Source organism: Trachurus trachurus, assembly GCF_905171665.1.
Source record: "Trachurus trachurus genome assembly, chromosome: 8".
NCBI lineage: Eukaryota > Metazoa > Chordata > Actinopteri > Carangiformes > Carangidae > Trachurus > Trachurus trachurus.
Genome location: NC_139905.1, coordinates 107,724 through 127,500, shown reverse-complemented (window position 1 = coordinate 127,500; position 19,777 = coordinate 107,724). Strand labels below are relative to the sequence as shown.

At 44.8% G+C, this 19,777-nt stretch overlaps 1 protein-coding gene across 1 annotated transcript in view; it reads right to left on the bottom strand.

Annotated features, from left to right (window-relative positions):
- Window positions 1-19,777, bottom strand: part of itga2b (integrin, alpha 2b) — a gene marked incomplete at both ends in the record, with an annotated part of 40,752 nt that overhangs the window by 4,538 nt on the left and 16,437 nt on the right. Inside the window, 14 exons of the mRNA XM_083976907.1 lie at window positions 4,251-4,356; window positions 5,002-5,082; window positions 5,457-5,536; window positions 9,009-9,101; window positions 9,243-9,378; window positions 11,412-11,479; window positions 12,366-12,479; window positions 13,471-13,622; window positions 14,492-14,547; window positions 15,787-15,888; window positions 16,869-16,914; window positions 17,862-18,047; window positions 18,566-18,701; window positions 19,691-19,763. Coding sequence (XP_083833033.1) covers window positions 4,251-4,356; window positions 5,002-5,082; window positions 5,457-5,536; window positions 9,009-9,101; window positions 9,243-9,378; window positions 11,412-11,479; window positions 12,366-12,479; window positions 13,471-13,622; window positions 14,492-14,547; window positions 15,787-15,888; window positions 16,869-16,914; window positions 17,862-18,047; window positions 18,566-18,701; window positions 19,691-19,763 — 1,429 coding nt within the window. The remainder of the gene's footprint in view (window positions 1-4,250; window positions 4,357-5,001; window positions 5,083-5,456; window positions 5,537-9,008; window positions 9,102-9,242; window positions 9,379-11,411; window positions 11,480-12,365; window positions 12,480-13,470; window positions 13,623-14,491; window positions 14,548-15,786; window positions 15,889-16,868; window positions 16,915-17,861; window positions 18,048-18,565; window positions 18,702-19,690; window positions 19,764-19,777) is intronic.

The following is a 19,777-nucleotide window of genomic DNA, read 5'->3' as shown; positions in this document are numbered from 1 at the left end:
CAGGCCAAGCGGACGGCAGCCCGGGCGGTCACGGAAGCAAAAACTCGGGTCTGGGAAAAGTTCGGGGAGGCCATGGAGGAGGATACCGGTCAGCCTCGAGGAAATTCTGTCAAACCATCCGACGCCTCAGGAGGGGGAAGCAGTGCTCCACCAACACTGTTTACAGTGGAGGAGGGGAGCTGTTGACCTCGACTGGGGACATCGTTGGGCGGTGGAAGGAATACTTCGAGGATCTCCTCAATCCCACTGACACGCCTTCCATTGAGGAAGCAGAGGCTGGGGACTCAGAGGTTGATTCATTCATCACCCAAGCTGAAGTCACTGAGGTAGTCCGGAAGCTCCTCAGTGGCAAGGCACCGGGGGTGGATGAGATCTGCCCTGAGTACCTCAAGTCTCTGGATGTTGCGGGGCTGTCGTGGCTGACACGCCTCTGCAGCATCGCGTGGCAGTCGGGGACAGTGTCTCTGGACTGGCAGACCGGGGTGGTGGTCCCTCTCTTCAAAAAGGGGGACCGGAGGGTGTGTTCCAACTACCGGGGGATCACACTCCTCAGCCTCCCGGGGAAAGTCTATCCCAGGGTGCTGGAGAGGAGAATTCGGCCGATAGTCGAACCTCGGATTCAGGAGGAACAGTGCGGTTTTCGTCCTGGCCGTGGAACGCTGGACCAGCTCTACACCCTCCGCAGGGTGCTCGAGGGCGCATGGGAGTTTGCCCAACCAGTCCACATGTGTTTTGTGGATCTGGAGAAGGCTTTCGACCGTGTCCCACGTGGCATCCTGTGGGGGGAGCTCCGAGAGTATGGGGTCGGAGGCCCTCTGCTGAGGGCTGTACGGTCCCTGTATGACCGGAGCAGGAGCTTGGTTCGCATGGCCGGCAGTAAGTCAGACCTGTTCCCGGTGCGTGTTGGACTCCGGCAGGGCTGCCCTTTGTCACCGGTTCTGTTCATTATTTTTATGGACAGAATTTCTAGGCGCAGCCAAGGGCCGGAGGGGGTACGGTTCGGGAGCCACTTGATTTCATCTCTGCTTTTTGCAGATGATGTGGTCTTGTTGGCTCCCTCGAACCAGGACCATCAGCATGCACTGGGGCAGTTTGCAGCCGAGTGCGAAGCAGCTGGGATGAGAATCAGCACCTCTAAGTCCGAGGCCATGGTTCTCCACCGGAAAAAGGTGGCTTGCACCCTCCAGGTCGGGGGAGAGTTCCTGCCTCAGGTGGAGGAGTTCTTGGGGTCTTGTTCACGAGTGAGGGGAGAACGGAGCGCGAGATCGACAGGCGGATCGGTGCGGCGGCCGCAGTAATGCGGTCATTGTATTGGTCCGTCATGGTGAAGAAGGAGCTGAGCCGAAAGGCAAAGCTCTCGATTTACCGGTCGATCTACGTTCCCACCCTCACCTATGGTCATGAACTCTGGGTCATGACCGAAAGAACTGGATCAGCGGCCGAAATGAGTTTCCTCCGCAGGGTGGCGGGGTGCTCCCTTAGAGATAGGGTGAGGAGCTCTGTCACCCGGGAGGAGCTCGGAGTAGAGCCGCTGCTCCTCCACATCAAGAGGAGCCAGCTGAGGTGGCTCGGGCATCAGTATCGGATGCCCCCTGGACGCCTCCCTCCTGAGGTGTTCCGGGCAGTCCCACTGGGAGGAGGCCCCGAGGAAGACCCAGGACACGCTGGAGTGACTACGTCACTTGGCTGGCCTGGGAACGCCTTGGGGTCCCCCCGGAAGAGCTGGAGGAAGTGTCCGGGGAGAGGGAAGTCTGGGGATCCCTGCTCCGACTGCTGCCCCCGCGACCCGGACTCGGATAATGCGGCGGACAATGGATGGATGGATGGAATATCACCAATATCATCAACATCAACAATATAATCAATATCACCAATATCATCAATATCATTATCATCAATATCACCGATATCATTAATATCACCAATATCACCAATATCATTAATATCATCAATATCACCAATATCATTAATATCACCAATATCATCAATATCACCGATATCATTAATATCACCAATATCACCAATATCATTAATATCACCAATATCACCAATATCATTAATATCATCAATATCACCAATATCATTAATATCACCAATATCATCAATATCACCGATATCATTAATATCACCAATATCACCAATATCATTAATATCACCAATATCACCAATATCACCAATATCATTAATATCACCAATATCATTAATATCACCAATATCACCAATATCATCAATATCACCAATATCACCAATATCATCAATATCACCAAAATCATTAACATCATCAATATCATCAATATCACCGATATCATTAATATCACCAATATCACCAATATCATTAATATCATCAATATCACCAATATCATTAATATCACCAATATCATCAATATCACCGATATCATTAATATCACCAATATCACCAATATCATTAATATCACCAATATCATCAATATCACCAATATCATCAATATCATCAATATCACCAATATCATCAATATCACCAAAATCATTAACATCATCAATATCATCAATATCACCAATATCACCAATATCATCAATATCACCAAAATCATTAACATCATCAATATCATCAATATCACCGATATCATTAATATCACCAATATCACCAATATCATTAATATCATTAATATCACCAATATCACCAATATCATTAATATCACCAATATCATCAATATCACCGATATCATTAATATCACCAATATCACCAATATCATTAATATCACCAATATCATCAATATCACCAATATCATCAATATCACCAATATCACCAATCACCAATATCATCAATATCATCAATATCACCAATATCACCAATCACCAATATCATCAATATTCCCAATGTCATCAATATCACTCTTTCTTTCTCTTTCTACACCCTTTCTCTGTCTTTTTACTGCTTTCTTTCTTTCTTTCTTTCTTTCTTTCTTTCTTTCTACCCCTCTATCTATCTCTGTCTTTTTCTTTCTTCCGTTCTTTCTTTCTGTCTTTCTACCTCCCTTCTCTGTCTTTTTACTCTGTAGGAGCCATTTTAGCTTTTATTTAGTTGTTTTCTGTTTGGCAGGTTTTATTGTGATAACCTCCGTTGACACCGGAAGTGGCGTCACGCACTTCCGGGTCGCGGGGGTGATTTAAACCCAGGACAATCAGTGCCAGGTGTTGCTGGTCCAAAGGCACACAGTTTTTGACCGTGTCATTGTGTCGTTTCGTGTCCTGCCTGCCACTACACGCAAGAGGTATTGTGTTGTTAATAAATGTTGTTTTTACTATTGGAACCTCGTCTTGGGCACTTTTGATTGATCGCACATGCACGCGTCTGAACACCTGAAAGACCAGCCGCCGTGACTTTCTCCTATCACTGGGACGGGAAGAAGGCCACTTCATACTCCTTTCTTTCTTTCTTTCTTTCTTTCTTTCTTTCTTTCTTTCTTTCTTTCTTTCTTTCTCCATCTATCCCCCTCTTTCTTTCTGTCTTTCTAACCCCTTTCCCTGTCTTTTTACTCCTTTCTTTCTTTCTTTCTTTCTTTCTTTCTTTCTTTCTTTCTCTGTCTTTTTGCTTCCTTCTTCAGCTGCTCTCAGCATTCACACGCATTTCCTTCAGGAAGTGCTATCTTTCAAACTCTTCGTGCATTGGCCAATCGGCGGCTGTCCTGACGTGTGTGTTTCTCTTCTATAAAACACATTCTATATCTCGGATTCTATATCTATGTCGTCTTTCCACCTACGACTTCCTTCACCTTTCAAACAGAGAAGAGTTCCCTGTGAAACAGCAGAGATACCAGACAGCGGAGGGAGAAGCTGGTCGAACGTGCACAAAAAACAAACGCTTTGCTACGGCGTTGCTACAGCGACCAGATGCAGAGCTACTTGGAGCTAACATCTGGACAGCTGGGAACAGTTTTTTCACAGTGAAGCTATTTTATTGGATAATATGTATTTCTGGTTGAATAAAACTACATGAAATTGATTGCGTATCCCTCTTTTATATTGCCTTTATTGGTAACCGTTTTATAAAAGCAATATATCACGACAGGCCGTGGTATATGCTCATTATACCACGGCTAAGGATAGATAATGCGCTACAGACGTGCTCGGCGCCCATGTAGCTACACGCTCTACTCAAGGCGGTGGCAACCAGCTCTTAGACCGACAGCTCTAATCAATATCATCAGCTCTTTGACCTCTGAGTCACCAGCAGGACACACAAGGGCTTGTTGCCATGGTAACAGTCTCACCTCGTACACGTGCTCCACCAGTGGGCCCACTTCTTCTAAACTTCCAGGATGCATTGCAGGCTGCCAGTCGGGGAGCGGCAGGACGACCTCGGGAGGGGAGGAGCCTCTGAAAACATCAGCAGACGTCATCAAGCTCTGTAACCCCGCCCCCTTTGTGTTTGACCCCGCCCCTTTGTGTGACCCCGCCCCCTTGTTTTGACTCCGCCCCCTTGTTTTGACTCTGCCCTAGAGCACTGTAAAAGAGAGTAAGGACACCTCCATTGACTCCCGTGGTAAGGGTTTAAGGGTTTAAGGGGTTAAGGGTTTAAGGGTTTAAGGGTTTTGCGCCCCGAGTGGCAGGATATGGGTATTGCAACAGCGCCCAGAAAACCCATTCACTCCAATGTATGTGTGTTGCCCACTTGCTGGTAAATTGATGAAAACGGCCGTGTTTTTGTTTTTAGGTGTCTTGGTCGTATCAGATTATACTTATAATTTGTTTATTACAAAATGTAGATTGAAACATTCATGTAGAAAACTGTTTATTTTAACTTAATGATGCTATTAACGTGGGTGATCTATAAATGTCCTTAAAAGATTGAAAACAACACACTTGCTCATTCATCAACAATGCAGAGATGTCAGTTCTTGGGCGCTTTTGCAAAACCCATATTCCACCACCAGGAGGCGCTGCCATTGGACCAATGCTGTCCTTACTCTCTTTTACAGAGCTCTAGACCCTCTGTGAGGCTCCGCCCCCTCTGTGTTTTACCCTCTGATCTCCAGCGACGCCTCAGACTTCACCTGGACCTGCACCTGGACCGGCTCACTGCTGGAGTTCACTGAGTTCTTACTGTCAGACAGACAGGTAGAGACAGACAGGTAGAGAGACAGACAGGTAGACAGACAGACATGTAGAGACAGACAGGTAGAGAGACAGACAGAAAGAGACATATTTGTTATATTGAAATGTCTTTGTAAATAGTTTGTACAATGCTTTAGCAACAACACATTTTTGTTCATGCCAATAGAGCTAACTGAATTGAAAATTGGAATAGAGACAGACAGGTAGAGAGACAGACAGGTTAGAGACAGACAGGTAGAGACAGACAGGTTAGAGACAGACAGGTAAAGAGACAGACAGGTTAGAGACAGACAGGTAGAGACAGACAGGTTAGAGACAGACAGGTAGAGAGACAGACAGGTAGACAGATAGACAGGTTCTACCTCCTGATCCTGAGGGTGAAGCTGATGTGATTCTCCACCTCCTCCAGACGACCAACACTGAAGAGAAGATCTGTCTGTAGCTATAGAGAGACAGACGGGTCAGAGAGAGAGACAGGTCAGAGGGACAGACAGACAGACAGACAGGTAGAGACAGACAGACAGGTAGAGACAGACAGGTAGAGACAGACAGACACCCTTTCTCTGTCTTTTTACTCCTTTCTTTCTTTCCATGTCCACACCAGGACACTGTCCACATGTCCACACCAGGACACTGTCCACATGTCCACACCAGGACAGAGCTTTGCACATACCGTTGGTTTTAATGAACGGACATTTGAAGAGTGAACGGGTGAACAGAGTGAACGTGTCCCAGAGGACGACGCCAGCCGCGACCACGAGCTGCTAACACAACAAATCAACAAGTACAACACACACAGGGTGCGTTCCGATTGCCCTCTAGTTCCCTCTAGTTCCCTCTAGTTCCCTGAGCAGTGGACTACACAGGGTTCAGTGTGGTTCCAAACCGCAGGGAGCAGTTTGAAGGGAACTGACGGATGTTGACAACCGATATTAACCATCAGCCATTGCGGTCCGTTTACGTGCGTTACGTAAATTGACAGGGCTAACGGTTAGCTACCTGTTTAACTTTAATAACTCAGTGACTCAATAAACGCTCCATGAAAAAATATTTTCTCCAGCGGATATCTGAGTTCCAACATGACTGAGCTAACTGGAGTAGTTTCATGTCTCACGGGAGGGTTTTAACAGCTGACGTCCTGATGTTAGCTTAGCTAGGCTACTGCTGTTAGCTTAGCTACCGCCGTTAGCTTTGCTGCCGCCGTTAGCTGTCCCTGTCAGCCAGGCCCGGCCCTAGCCATTTTGGTGCCCTAGGCGAGATTACTCCCAGGCGCCCCCCCCCCCAACAATAATGATTATAATGATAACGTACATGTAGCAGTGTATCTGTAGCAGTGTATCTGTATGCCCCCTCTGACCCCGAGATACACAATCAGTAAAATTTCATTGAGTAAATCCTGGGTGAAGACATGAAAAAAATAGGCTAAGTCTGCAGTCATGAGAACAACCTGTGATGCTTGAAATGGGTGTAAGTCATCACTTCACAAAAGCAGTGGAATATAGGCTACTGTCTGAATAAAGGCTAATAGATACTGTAAGTGTGGAAAACAAGTTAAAATGAAATTTTGTTAAATTGCTTTGTGAGCATAAATGTTATCTGTCATTCTATTTTCACCAAATGTTTCAAATGTAAAATAAAAGAAGCTAAATATTGACTTAAAGGACAATTCCAGGCGAATTCAACTCTGGGGTGTATTTTCATATCATTTTAGGTCTAAAAGAATGAATCTGAAGATTTTCAGTTTAATTGCTCCTGATTGCGGTAGTTGCGTCTGTCCCCGCAACCCCGCGGCAGCAATGAATGGGAGTGGATGTAAGTTCCGCTGTTTAGGCTGTTTCCAGCCCTCAAAGCCGCAATTTTTTTTCCACAGACAGCGTCAGATGGCGACTCAAACATGCACCGAGAAGTTTATTTACTTCAAGCAAGCCGGCATGTTTGTAAAACTAGATCTAATTCAAAGTCTCCCGGAGTCTCGCGCGAGACCCAGTTGCCGTGCTGGTGTATTCAGGCGCAGTGGGAAAAGCTCCCGTTTGTGTCATAAACACAGGAATATCAACTCTTGACTTGCTTCAAGTAAAAAAAAATTCTCGGCGCATGTTTGAGTAGCCACCTGACGCTGTCTGTGGAAAAAAAATGTACACTTCAAGCAAGTAAAGAGTTGATATTCCTGTATTTATGACACAAGCGGTAGCTCCTACTGCGCCTGAATACACCAGCACTGCAACTTCGGGCTCGCGCGAGACTCCGGGAGACTTTGAATTAGATCTAGTTTTACAAACATGCCGGCTTGCTTGAAGTAAATAAACTTCTCGGTGCATGTTTGAGTCGCCATCTGACGCTGTCTGTGGAAAAAAATTGCGGCTTTGAGGGCTGGAAACAGCCTAAACAGCGGAACTTACATCCACTCCCATTCATTGCTGCCGTGGGGATGCGGGGACAGATGCAACTACCGTAAAACAGGAGCAATTAAACTGAAAATCTTCAGATTCATTCTTTTAGACCTAAAATGATATGAAAATACACCCCAGAGTTGAATTCGCCTGGAATTGTCCTTTAACATTATATTTCAAACTTCATGAGATGTGAGTAGCCCTAAATGAGAAATTAGCTTTTTTTCTCCAAACAAAATATCAACTAAACAGACAAAAAACTCAAAATGTACAATATTTAACCTATATAATGTATCCTATATGTGTTGTCACTGTGGTGCTGTTTAAGAGGTAAAAAAAAAATGGTTTGAGAGCTCAGCAGGTCTGTGTACAGAGCTGGAGCTGTGGCCCTGCTGTCTGAGCAGGCTGAAGTCTCAACTCTCTCTTCTTTTTTCAATATCTTCCTCATCTAATGAGTCAGAACTTTCAGCCTCTGAAGCACCGTCATCCTCCTCACTGCTTCTCTCTCTCCTAACGATTCTGCGGCTTCGAAGCGCTTCACAGCTGTTGTTTTGATTGACAGGTCGTCAAGGGCGGCGTTAAATTACCGAAATATAAACAAAAACATATCGAGACGGTCGCGCAAACGAGCTGGCATTTGCGCCGACTTTGAGGATTAATGCAACCAAGTATCCACACATCTAATTAAAAATGTGGCGTTTCTAACAAGAAAACGGCTTGAAAGCATTCCTACTGCAGACAGGTAGGCCTGCCTCTGCTGTGTGTGTGACTGCGGGGAGAGCGGAGGGCAGTACCAATGGGCATGTGGGGGAGGGGGGGGGGGGGGGGGGGGGGGGCGACTTAGTAAGTAATGTTGTAACATATTATATTATTACTTTTTAATAGGTATTGCTTTGCATTTAAATTAACGTGGGATTATTTTTTGTATTAAGAAATAATAGTACCAACTAGTTATAAAAAAAATAGTGAAAGTTACACTTTTTTTTCTTTTCCATTTGTGGCGCTGGCGCCCCCTGGATGGACGGCGCCCTTAGCATTTGCCTATACGGCCTATGCCACGGGCCGGCCCTGCTGTCAGCTGAGCCACTGATTCTTTCTACACACCCTGATGCCCCGAAACTGAATAAATACCACGCATTGTAACACAAAACTGCTGTTTCTTCAATCATTTCAGATCTGTCTAAACGGTGATAGTGGCGTGAAACATTTTGAAACTTAAAAACTTTATTTTTAAACTCGACCGGATCGTTATATCGGTTAAGTGAAGTTCCCTACGGCAGATTCCCTGTGCAGGGAGCAGGGAGCAGGGGGCTCTGTCCACGTAAACTGTGGATCGGAACGCAGCTGTAGTGAGGTCACAGTGAGGTCATAGTGAGGTCACAGTGAGGTCACAGTGAGGTCATAGTGAGGTCACAGTGAGGTCACAGTGAGGTCACAGTGAGGTCATAGTGAGGTCACAGTGAGGTCATAGTGAGGTCATAGTGAGGTCACAGTGAGGTCACAGTGAGGTCATAGTGAGGTCACCTTGTGTCCTTGAGTCATCGGGTTCCCGAGGTCACAGGTCACGACGACGCTCTGGTTTTCTTTCCTCTGGACACACACCAGCCTGTTCACGCCCTGCACACACACACACACACACACACTGGTAGCTTTAGTCTGTGTGTGTGTGTGTGTGTGTGTGTGTGTGTGTGTGTGTGTGTGTGTGTGTGTGTGTGTGTGTGTGTGTCTGTGTGTGTGTGTGTGTGTGTGTGTGTTCACCTGGCTGCTCTGGAAGTGTGTGTGTTGAGGCACGTGGACGACCAGCTCCGTCTCGTACGCTCCCTCACCGCCGTTTTCTGCCGACACCGAGATCACCACAGACTGGTCGTCGCCTAGCAACACGCTGTCTGACACACTGACACGCACACGCACACACACACACACAGAGGGGAGGGGGGTCGTGGCCGTTACCGTGGTGACTGAGTAGAGATGTCATGACCTGGAAGCTGTTGAACTAAACTGCTCATATTTACAGATAAAAAGTAATAAAAGTTAAGAACGAACAGATGTAAAATGTAAATGCGGACATCTATCTACCTCTTTCTATCTATCCCCCTCTTTCTTTCTTTCTTCCTTTCTTTCTTTCTTTCTTTCTTTCTTTCTTTCTTTCTTTCTTTCTTTCTTTCTTTCTTTCTTTCTTTCTTTCTTTCTTTCTTTCTTTTTGTGATTGAATTTGATAGAGTTTTGTGACAAAGGACAGACTGATAATAAAAGTTTGGTTTTACAGTTTTTTTCGATTGCTAACAAGCAGTGGTCGAAACTGAAGTCACATGTTCAAAACTCTTAACACAGCCAGCACTTCCATCAGGCATCTCAGCTAAACAGTTCATCTCTTCCCCAAAACGGTGCCTCATCAACAAAACACTTCATACATGTCTCAAAATAAGCTCATTCAACCACAACACTAGCACATAGTATCACTTTGGAAACAAACACTGTCACTCATAGCACGCTGTACTACAAAACACTAACAACAAAGAACATTACTTAAAATAAATTTGATCTTTGAAGTTTGAATGATTTTTTTTTCAAAATCAGTAAATCAGTTTTATTATAAAAATAAATACTGCAATATCTTTGCACTTTGAGTGTTCTAGATAATATATTGCAACAAGAATGAATCAGGAATGCAGCAATTTACGTCAAGAAAATGTATTTTCTCTGTGGACTTATATAGGTACTAAGGGACCTTACAAAAAATAAAAAGTTTACTGTAAACCATGTGATCCATATTTCCAAAGAAAAGACAACCAGAAGCCCCCCCCCCCCCCCCCCCCCTCACACACTTTTTATATGGTTTCTAATGAGGCCAGACACAGATCACCTGGATCAGTTTTGAGCTGGAAACTAACCTCACCTGTGTTTGGAGTTGCATAATATTTTTATTTATGCTATTCAATAAAATATTTTTGATTTGACATTTTATATATTTCAATGTTCCTGCAACAGAAATTCCCCACGCCCCCCCATCCCCTCCCTCCCTCCCTCCCTCCCATCATTCTGTTTTGATTGTGTTTTTAACTGTTTTGAACAAAGTGTGTTAGCATTTGAAAAATGTGCTGTAAAAGTCTAGTGTTTTGCAGGTGGTGAACTAGTAACTGAGAAAAGAGTCCATGAGTTTTGGTGACTGTTGTCACTGAATGCATTTAGTGTGAAAGCAATGAAAAGTGCTTCACAGTTTGGTCCACATGGACTTGTGTTTTGCAAACTGTGTTAAGAGTTTTGAAAATGTGACTTCAGTTTCGACCACTGCTTGTTAGCAATTGAAAAAAACTAAAGAAAAAAATCTTTCTTTCTTTCTTTCTTTCTTTCTTTCTTTCTTTCTTTCTTTCTTTCTTTCTTTCTTTCTGTCTTTCTACCCCATTTCTCTGTCTCCATCTATCTAACCCCTTTCTAGCTATCCCACTCTTTTTTCTTTCTTTCTTTCTACTCCTCTCTATCTCCATCTATCTCTATCTATCTACCTCTTTTTATCTATCTATCCCATTTCTCTGTCTTTCTTTCTTTCTTTCTTTCTTTCTTTCTTTCTTTCTTTCTTTCTTTCTGTCTTTCTTTCTTTATGTCTTTCTTTCTACCCCTCTCTCTCTCCATCTATCCCTCTCTTTCTTTCTTCTGAATTCAATTCAAACAGCTTTATTGGCTTGAACAGAAATTTGTTGTTGCCAAAGCATTTTTTTCTTTCTTTCTTTCTTTCTTCCTTTCTTTCTACCCCTCTCTCTCTCTCCATATATCCCCCTTTCTTTCTTTCTTTCTTTCTTTCTTTCTTTCTTTCTTTCTTTCTTTCTGTCTTTCTTTTTTTCTGTCTTTCTACCCCTCTCTCTCTCTCTAAAAGGAGGCTTTTATTCTGAAAGGTCACTGTAGATGAATGTGTGTGTGTGTGTGTCTCACGGTTCAGCTCTCAGCTTCAGGTCAGGAACACACACGTTGTCGTCTCCACAGTCCAGAATGATCCTGGTCTACACACACACACACACACACACACACACTGCGTTACCGGGACCGTCCCACCAGGCTCCGCCCCCACAACAACAGCTCTAACTGTACATCACTAGGTGGTTTCCATGGAGACCGTTTCCTCTCTCTGACTGATTTTGTGTAGTGATTGTAGATGTATGTTTAAAGTACTGGTTTTAAATGTGGACCCCATGAAGGCTAGCGCTGCTCTAGAACGCAAATTCAACCTGAATGAGTCTTTCAGGTTTTAACTGTTTCATCCGGTCCGGTCCGGTCCGGTCCGGTCCGGTCAGATACACAGGTTCGTTGAGAACTCAGAAATCCAAACAGAGATCTCTGGTCGGATTAGATCTGTAGTTGTTCTTTGTTTTGACTCTTTCATTCAAACATTTGCGAGTCGAGTGAAGAAACGGCGCGACATGTTCACGTCGACACGGAGCAGAAAGAACAGAACCAGAACAACATTCAGTTTCACTGTTTATATGAAAGTTTTCATTTCTTTCGGTTTAAGAAAAGGTTTATTCTAGGGCTGACCCCAAAAAAGATATATGGAGATATGCAGTGTTTGTTTGCCGTTACTTTCATTATTTCCGCTACGATCGCGCCCCCCCCCCACCCCCCCCCGGGTCAGGCGTTACGGCCGCCGCCGCCGCCGAAGCTTCGATTTTGATCGATTTTATGTCCGTGAAGCTTCGATTATCAAAATATGATAATCGGGACAGCCCTAGTTTATTCCACCTCTCTGAAACCGGTTCAGGGCAGTTTGAGCTGTTTATTTTTTCATTCAGTTTGGACTCTAAACCGATTCTAATCAGACTACGTGTCTCCATGGTAACCTACCTGCAATGACCTGGTGTCCAGGTGTGTGTGTGCGTGTCTCAGACTCACCTGTGCAGCAGCATGGGTCTGTCCATAGAGCAAAGCATGCTGGGTAGTATTGTGGAGGCTGATGTTGGCAGTTATGAAGATCGGACTCAGTTTATCTCGAATCTCCTCTTCAGACTGTTCACACACACACACACACACACACACACACACAAGTTTCAAGTTTCAAGTTTCAATACTTTATTGCCATGTCAACAACATTGTTGATTGGGATTTGTTTCAGATGTTTAAGATGGCGCCTGTAGCTGCAGCTCCCGTCCTGTTTTTTAAACTTTCGTTTCTTTGTCGGTTCGTTCTTTAAATCTTACACAGTTACACACATTGCACATTTTCTTCTTGCACTAAAATCAACGCTGCCAATTTGTTGTTGTATATACTTTTGTACATCACATTTTATTTTATTTGCTATTGCTATTTTATTATGTCTAGTTTGTTCTTTATATTTTACTATTTTATTATGTATAGTTTATATTCTTATTCTCTATACTCTTATACTATATGTTGTTATCATCACTGTGTGTCTGTGTGTTTGTGTAATGCTGCTGCTGCACTGTCATTTCCCAGCTTGGGATCAATAAAGTCTATCTATCTATCTATCTATCTATCTATCTATCTATCTATCTATCTATCTATCTATCTATCTATCTATCTATCTATCTATCTGTCACACACTGACATAAAAACACAACATACACCCAGTACAGTACATGATAAAAACAGAGTAAAGTGCACAAAGTAATAAATAGATAATCAGTAAATCAATAGATAAATATAAATATGACACATTAAAACAATACCCTGTCCCTCTACACACACACACACACACACACACACACACACACACACACACACACACACACACACACACACACACACACACACACATACACACACACACACACAGACACACACACACACACACACACACACACACACATACACACACACACACACACACACACACACACACACACACACACACACATACACACACACACACAGACACACACACACACACACACACACACACACACACACAGACACACACACACATACAGGTGTGGGTCTGTCCTCGTTCACCTGTTCGTGACCGTTTCCCGCCACTCACCCTCAGGTAGGCCGTCTGATTCAGACAGGCCACGCCCACTTCCCTCTGAACCAGCAGTGTCATCATCTCCTGCGGCTGATTGGTCGACAGCAGCAGGGTCCGTCGCACCATTGGCTGCTTCATCCTGTCCAGCTGAAGGTCTACCCGTAGCGCTGCGTCAGCCAATCAGAGGGGAGACGGGGAAATGAGGTCATTACACGGTCCTTATGCTGCGTTCATCATAACAACTCGGAGATCAGAATTCCCAACTCGGACATTTCCGACTTCCGACATCATTGCGTTCACGCTGCAGGAACTCGGGAGAAAAAAAAACCTGGCTACCTGAAGGAAGTTTGTCGTATTGTGGCTCATCGCTGAATATGAAAATAAATGCAGCAGTAAATGATGTTTATTCTGGAGGAGAGGAGACGCTGCAGATGAGTGCACATAGAATGTTACAGCCTTGATAACAGTTAAACCTTATTTCTGTCACATACGAGGAACACAACACCACACCATACAACAACACAGCTTAATATAAACGTATTTGGAGCGGTGTGTGGCGTGTGGTTAAGGCTACAGTCCTCAACGCAGGCGTCCCTGGTTCGAATCCCGCGTCGGGCAGACCTTTCCTGCATGTCATTCCCCCTCTCTCTGCCTCCCCCTTTCCTGTCTGTCTCACTGTGCTGTCAAATAAAGGCGAAAAAGCCAAAAAATATACTTAAAAAAAAAAAAAAACGTATTTCATATAGGCTACTGCAATAATACACAACGATATGCATTCAAACCTCAACAAATGAATTCAAATGTCTAAATTCTAACCGTTTAAGACGAGGGCATGACGCCATGTTTTGATGTTGTCGTGACGTCAAGTCAGAAAGTCGGAGCTCTGATATGATACCAGAGTTTCCCACCTGTAATTTCCGAGTTTGACGCCGTTCAATTCATTTTTTTTACAACTCGGAGCTCGTTTTTTTCCGAGTTGTCTTGAACGCAGCACCAATCCCGTTAGTGTGTTGAGTTTCCCCTCAGGTGTGTTTACCTGTCTGCTGTGGGATCCTGTGACCAGACACATGGACGCACACCTGGACGACGAAGCTACGGAGAGAGACGAGGCTCAGTGATCGAGTGTTATTCATCGATATGCAGACGACACTGGCTTCTATGTCGCCGTCGGAGGAACCTGCCAAGAGCTTTAAATGTTCTGGGCTGAAACCCAGGAACATGCAAAGCTCTTAAACACACATGAAAAAGAACCTCGACCACATACAGTACAGGCCAAAAGTTTGGACACTCGATGCATTTCCTTTATTTTCATGACTATTTACATTGTAGATTCTCACTGAAACTCCACTAATGAACCCTGACAAGGCCACACTGACACCTGTGAAGTGAAAACCATGTTCAGGTCAGGTTCACCTCTTGAAGCTCATCAAGAGAATGCCAAGAGTGTGCAAAGCAGTAATCAGAGCAAAGGGGGGCTACTTTGAAGAAACTAGAGTTGGTGGGGGCAGAGATAGAGGAGGGGGAGGAAGAAGGAGAGGAAGAAGAAAAGAAGAAAGAGAAGACTAAGAAGAAAAGACGTGTTTTCACTTATTTCAATTTTTTTTGTTAATTCCACATGTGTTCATTCATAGTTTTGGTGCCTTCAGTGAGAATAAAGGAAACACATTGAATGAGAAGGTGTGTCCAAACTTTTGGCCTGTACTGTATGTCAATCAATCAATCAATCAATCAATCAATCAATCAATCAATCAATCAATCAATCAATCAATCAATCAATCAATCAATCAATCAATGTGTTTATTTCGGGCATGTCAATTTAAATCATCATCATCACACTTCATCTTAGTTCAAGTAATACAATACACATGGCCGAAAGGGAAAGCGGGAGAAGCAAAAGCTGATCTAGTCCCGCCCCCGTTACCCACAGAATAAACATCTTTATCGTGATCTTTTCTTTTCTTTTGCTTTTTTACATTTTGACATATAGGACCTTAGGACGATATGAAAGACCAGGAAATCCAGGAAGACTTAAATCACAAAAAAACATGGTCATAAATATGCAACTGCTTCAAAAATAATCCTAAAAATTGTTGGTAATGCGTGATCGTGTTGCTGTTTGATGTATCTTTATGATTACTGTATTTGTTATGTGGTTGTTGTTTTGATTTGATGTGCTCTCTACCCTCAATGGCTTTCGAGATCTAAATAAAGGTTAAAGAAAAGAAAGACGAAGGGGTCCGAGTCTTCTAGAACCTCTGGACCTCTGAAGAACAACAGAACATTTGGAAGAGCTGTGAAAGCGACTGCGGTTCGTTGTGTGTTGTTAGTTACCAGGACACATCTGTGCTCTGTGCACGACACAGTTTGACGTCCGGGTTCAGGAAGTCTGGAAGCAGAGCCAGAGAAACTGTGGACCGGACCACTCTCTGGGACCTAAACACACAATCACATGTTCATCATAAAACTCTGATATAAACTGCTGTTGACTGAGCCGTCCTTCACTTGGACAGATGGCAAGACAAGGCAGTTTTATTAGTATAGCCAGTTTTTTACCACCAGTTTGTCTCAAAGGGCTTTACATCCCATCATAACAACATCCTCTGTCCTTAGACCCTCACATCCACTGAGGAAAAACTCCATGGAAAACCCTTTTAACAGGGAAAACCAGGAGAAAGCTCAGGGTGAGCAACAGAGGAGGGATCCCTCACCGAGGACAGAGATGTTGTTACAGACAAGACAGATCAATAACTTAAAGCAGAAGTAAGCGATCCGGTCGTTTGGGCTAATGCTGCGTTCCAGGCAGGCTTTTGAAATCGTGAGGTTACAGCTTCAAGTCACGACTTACGACTTTGTAGCGTTCCAGGCAACCCACTCGTGTTTCTCCGACCTGTTTTACCTGTGAAAGTCACTATAACGGCCACTCGTAACTTCTGACCCGTGAACTCGTACCAGATCGAACTGGTACCACTTCACAGGTCGGAAAAACACGAGTTACGAGTTTCCTTGAACGCACCATAACGTCTTGTCAGCCGATGGAGTTAGCAGCCCCCGCCCTCGTCATGGATCTATTGGTCCTCGTCCCTACGTCACCACATTCAGGCGCATCCCTTGGCTGCACACACAGAGAGGACTGCCCCTTTATGCCGTTCTCTCTCCTCATTGGATAAAGGTTGTAGGATACAAGGAAAGTTTTCTCCTGGGCTCAGAGCAGAGCAGAGTGACTGACAGACCCGTGTTTCAGACCAAACACTCTATAGAAGTGATTGCTGTCGGAAGATACAACTATTTAAGACTTAGATTAACACAAACATTCACCTTACTTCTGCTTTAACTGGAGAACTCTGAGAATACACTAATTCAAAGTTCTGATCAGTCCACCAACAGAGTCCTGGGTCAGGACTTTGGCTTCATACCTGTAGAGAAAAGCTCTGTCTGCAGCCCAGGCTCCAACCAGCAGGTCTGCAACACACACACACACACACACACACATTTACATTTGTTCTTTTTACAATTTTATTTTTTATTAATGTACATTGTCCCTTGGCAAATAAATTAAACTGAAACTGAAACACACACAGGACGTGGCACCGATCGAGCCAGCAGCTTTCACACCAGTTAGTGGAACCAAAGAGGGAGGGGACGTCATTCCGCGTCACACAGGCGGAAGTAACCACAGCAACGGCTCTTTCTGAAACAGCATAGCTACTACCGTAATACTTTATTAAGTTTTAATATGTTTTCATGTGAGAAAGTAACTGTTTAGATCCAAATATACGGCCAGTTTATCCAAACGACGGCTGTTTAGAAGTTTGCTCCGATGTTTTTCAGAGAAGTGAAGCTCTGCAGCGACCGGGACATCACAGAGACAGCAGCCGGTCTGCAGAGCTGCTCGGCCGGCCAACCTCCGTCCTCATCCCGGGGGAGAAAACCACCGCTAATTAACTTACCCGCAGGTTTTTAGAGGTTTACCACCGGCTGGTTAAATTATTTCTAGGAGATAAATGTTGGTCTCAGTGATGAAATCTAACAGCTGTATCCGTAGCATTAGTTAGTCTGAATGTAAAGTGAAGCTTCCTGTGTGTATTGGACAGAAGAGCAGCGCTGCCTCGGGGCTCTGTATGTGCAGAAGTCACCGCATTTACAAAAATAAATAAATGTTTTACAATGAACCAATCAGTCTGCATTAAGTTTTATTTTACTAAGCTACTGTATATAACATGGTTACGGTTACCTGCTGCTTTCCTGTTCGTATTAAGTGAAAAACCATCAATTTTTTGGTTCTGCTGCGAACCGACTTTTTAGGTTCCGAACCAATTATTTTTTCAGCCGGTTCAAAGTTGCGTTGGGGAAGCAGAACCAGAACCAGAATTGTGCCGGAGCGCTGCCAGTGTGAACCCAGAACCTACCCGGGTATCCATTCCCGTCAACATCGGCCCCTCCCCTCAGAGTGAAGCCGAACGCCGTCCTGCTGCCAGACTGAGGGCTGTCGATCACCTGAGAGGGCGTGGCCAAAAGACCGTCGCTGCTGCCCCTGTAGATGAACACCTGGCCCCGCCCACCTTCGCCTGACCACGGCGCCCCGATGGCCACGTCTGCACACAGAAGGTCACGGTTAGCTGCTACACGTTAGCATCACTGTGCACAACGAGTTAAAGGGACATTGTGTAACTTCTCCTGTTATCTCTTCATGAAAATTGATTATTTGGTTCTTCAGTCTGTTTTTCATGAATCAACAAAGTGAAGTGTTCCTTTCAGCTCTGAATGAGCCGTTCATATCGTTCATATCTCCATGGATATGAATGTTACACTGATGCTGCATTCACCTGCAGTCGGGCAGACGGCCGTCGCTAACAAACCAGATGTAATTTTAGTCACAGAAGTCCAGAGAAAGCCGGTAAAACAATACCACATCGCCATGACATGACATATTGTCACGTGTATTTTTTTGACCACTTGTTCACATAGAGGCTTGTTTATGCCGTTACGTGCAGCGGCTGTCGTCCGTCTGCTGTCTGCCACAACGCTAGATGGGAGGAATTCCTACACAATGTCCCTTTAAAGACATTTATTGTATGGAAACATCATCATCTTAAGTGTTTGAAAGGGTTACCATGGTAACCATCCATGTCCAGGTCACCCAGCGCAGCGAGGGCGGAGCCAAACCTCCCATACAAGGAGAAGCCGACCAACGATTGGTCAGGTTGTGAGGTGAAGGGGGCGTGTTTCCTCTGTAGGTAAACGACCACCTGAGGTAAGAACAGAAGAGTTAGGCCCCGCCCACATTAAGGCCCCGCCCACATGAATACAGCTTCACCGAATCCGATCTTTTTCTTAATCGTTTTGAAAGGGGCGGTGCGTGGCGCAGTGGTTAAAGCGGCCGCCCCATGTAGAGGCTACAGTCCTCAACACAGGCGTCCTCGGTTCGAATCCCGCGTCGGGCAGACCTTTCATGCATGTCATTCCCCCTCTCTCTGCCTCCCCCTCTCCTGTCTATCTCACTGTGCTATTAAATAAAGGCAAAAAAAAAGGCAAAAAGCCAAAAATATACTTAATCGTTTTGAAAAAAATCTCCGTAAACACGGCATCGTTTCCAGAAATACCTGCGTCCACACGGATCCACTGAAAACGACCCAAAACGCTGTAGTACATCCTCCAGGCCTGTGTGGAGCGTGTGTGGCGCTGTAGCGCTGCCACACACAAACACTTAAGACAGAGAAGAAGACGGGAAGTCCCCGCTGCAATTCAATAGAAGAAGAAGTCCCTTCAAACTCAAACATGGATTAAATGTTGACAGGGAGTTGTGTCAGAGTAAATATGATGATCAGTGATGATTTAACAGATTACGTCCATAGACTGTGTAGCATAGACATGTATATATGTCCATGTTGTGTAGCTGCTGCAGCGGTGTGTGTGTGTGTGTGTGTGTGTGTGTGTGTGTGTGTGTGTGTGTGTCTCAGGTTACAGGTAGAGCGGTGGGGGGTATGACATCATCATTTCAAAGAAAAATCCGTATTGGCCGTCCAGACGTAAACGCTGGGGCGGCGTTTTCAGATTTTCCCACTCTGGGACCCGTTTTTAAAAAATACCGTTTTCATCCCCCCAAAACGCCGTATCCGTGTGGATGCGAGGTTGATCCGATTAAGTATTTATCCGGATTAGAAAAAAACGGATTCGCGTGGACGGGGCCTTAGAGTCAGAGGGGGGGGGGGGGGGGGGGGGACAGAGACCAGACCACCTGTCCTCTCTCCTGCAGCTGCTCCGTCACACGGTCCATGTAGAGAGGAGCTCCGATCAACACGTCATCGAGACTAGAGACAGAGAG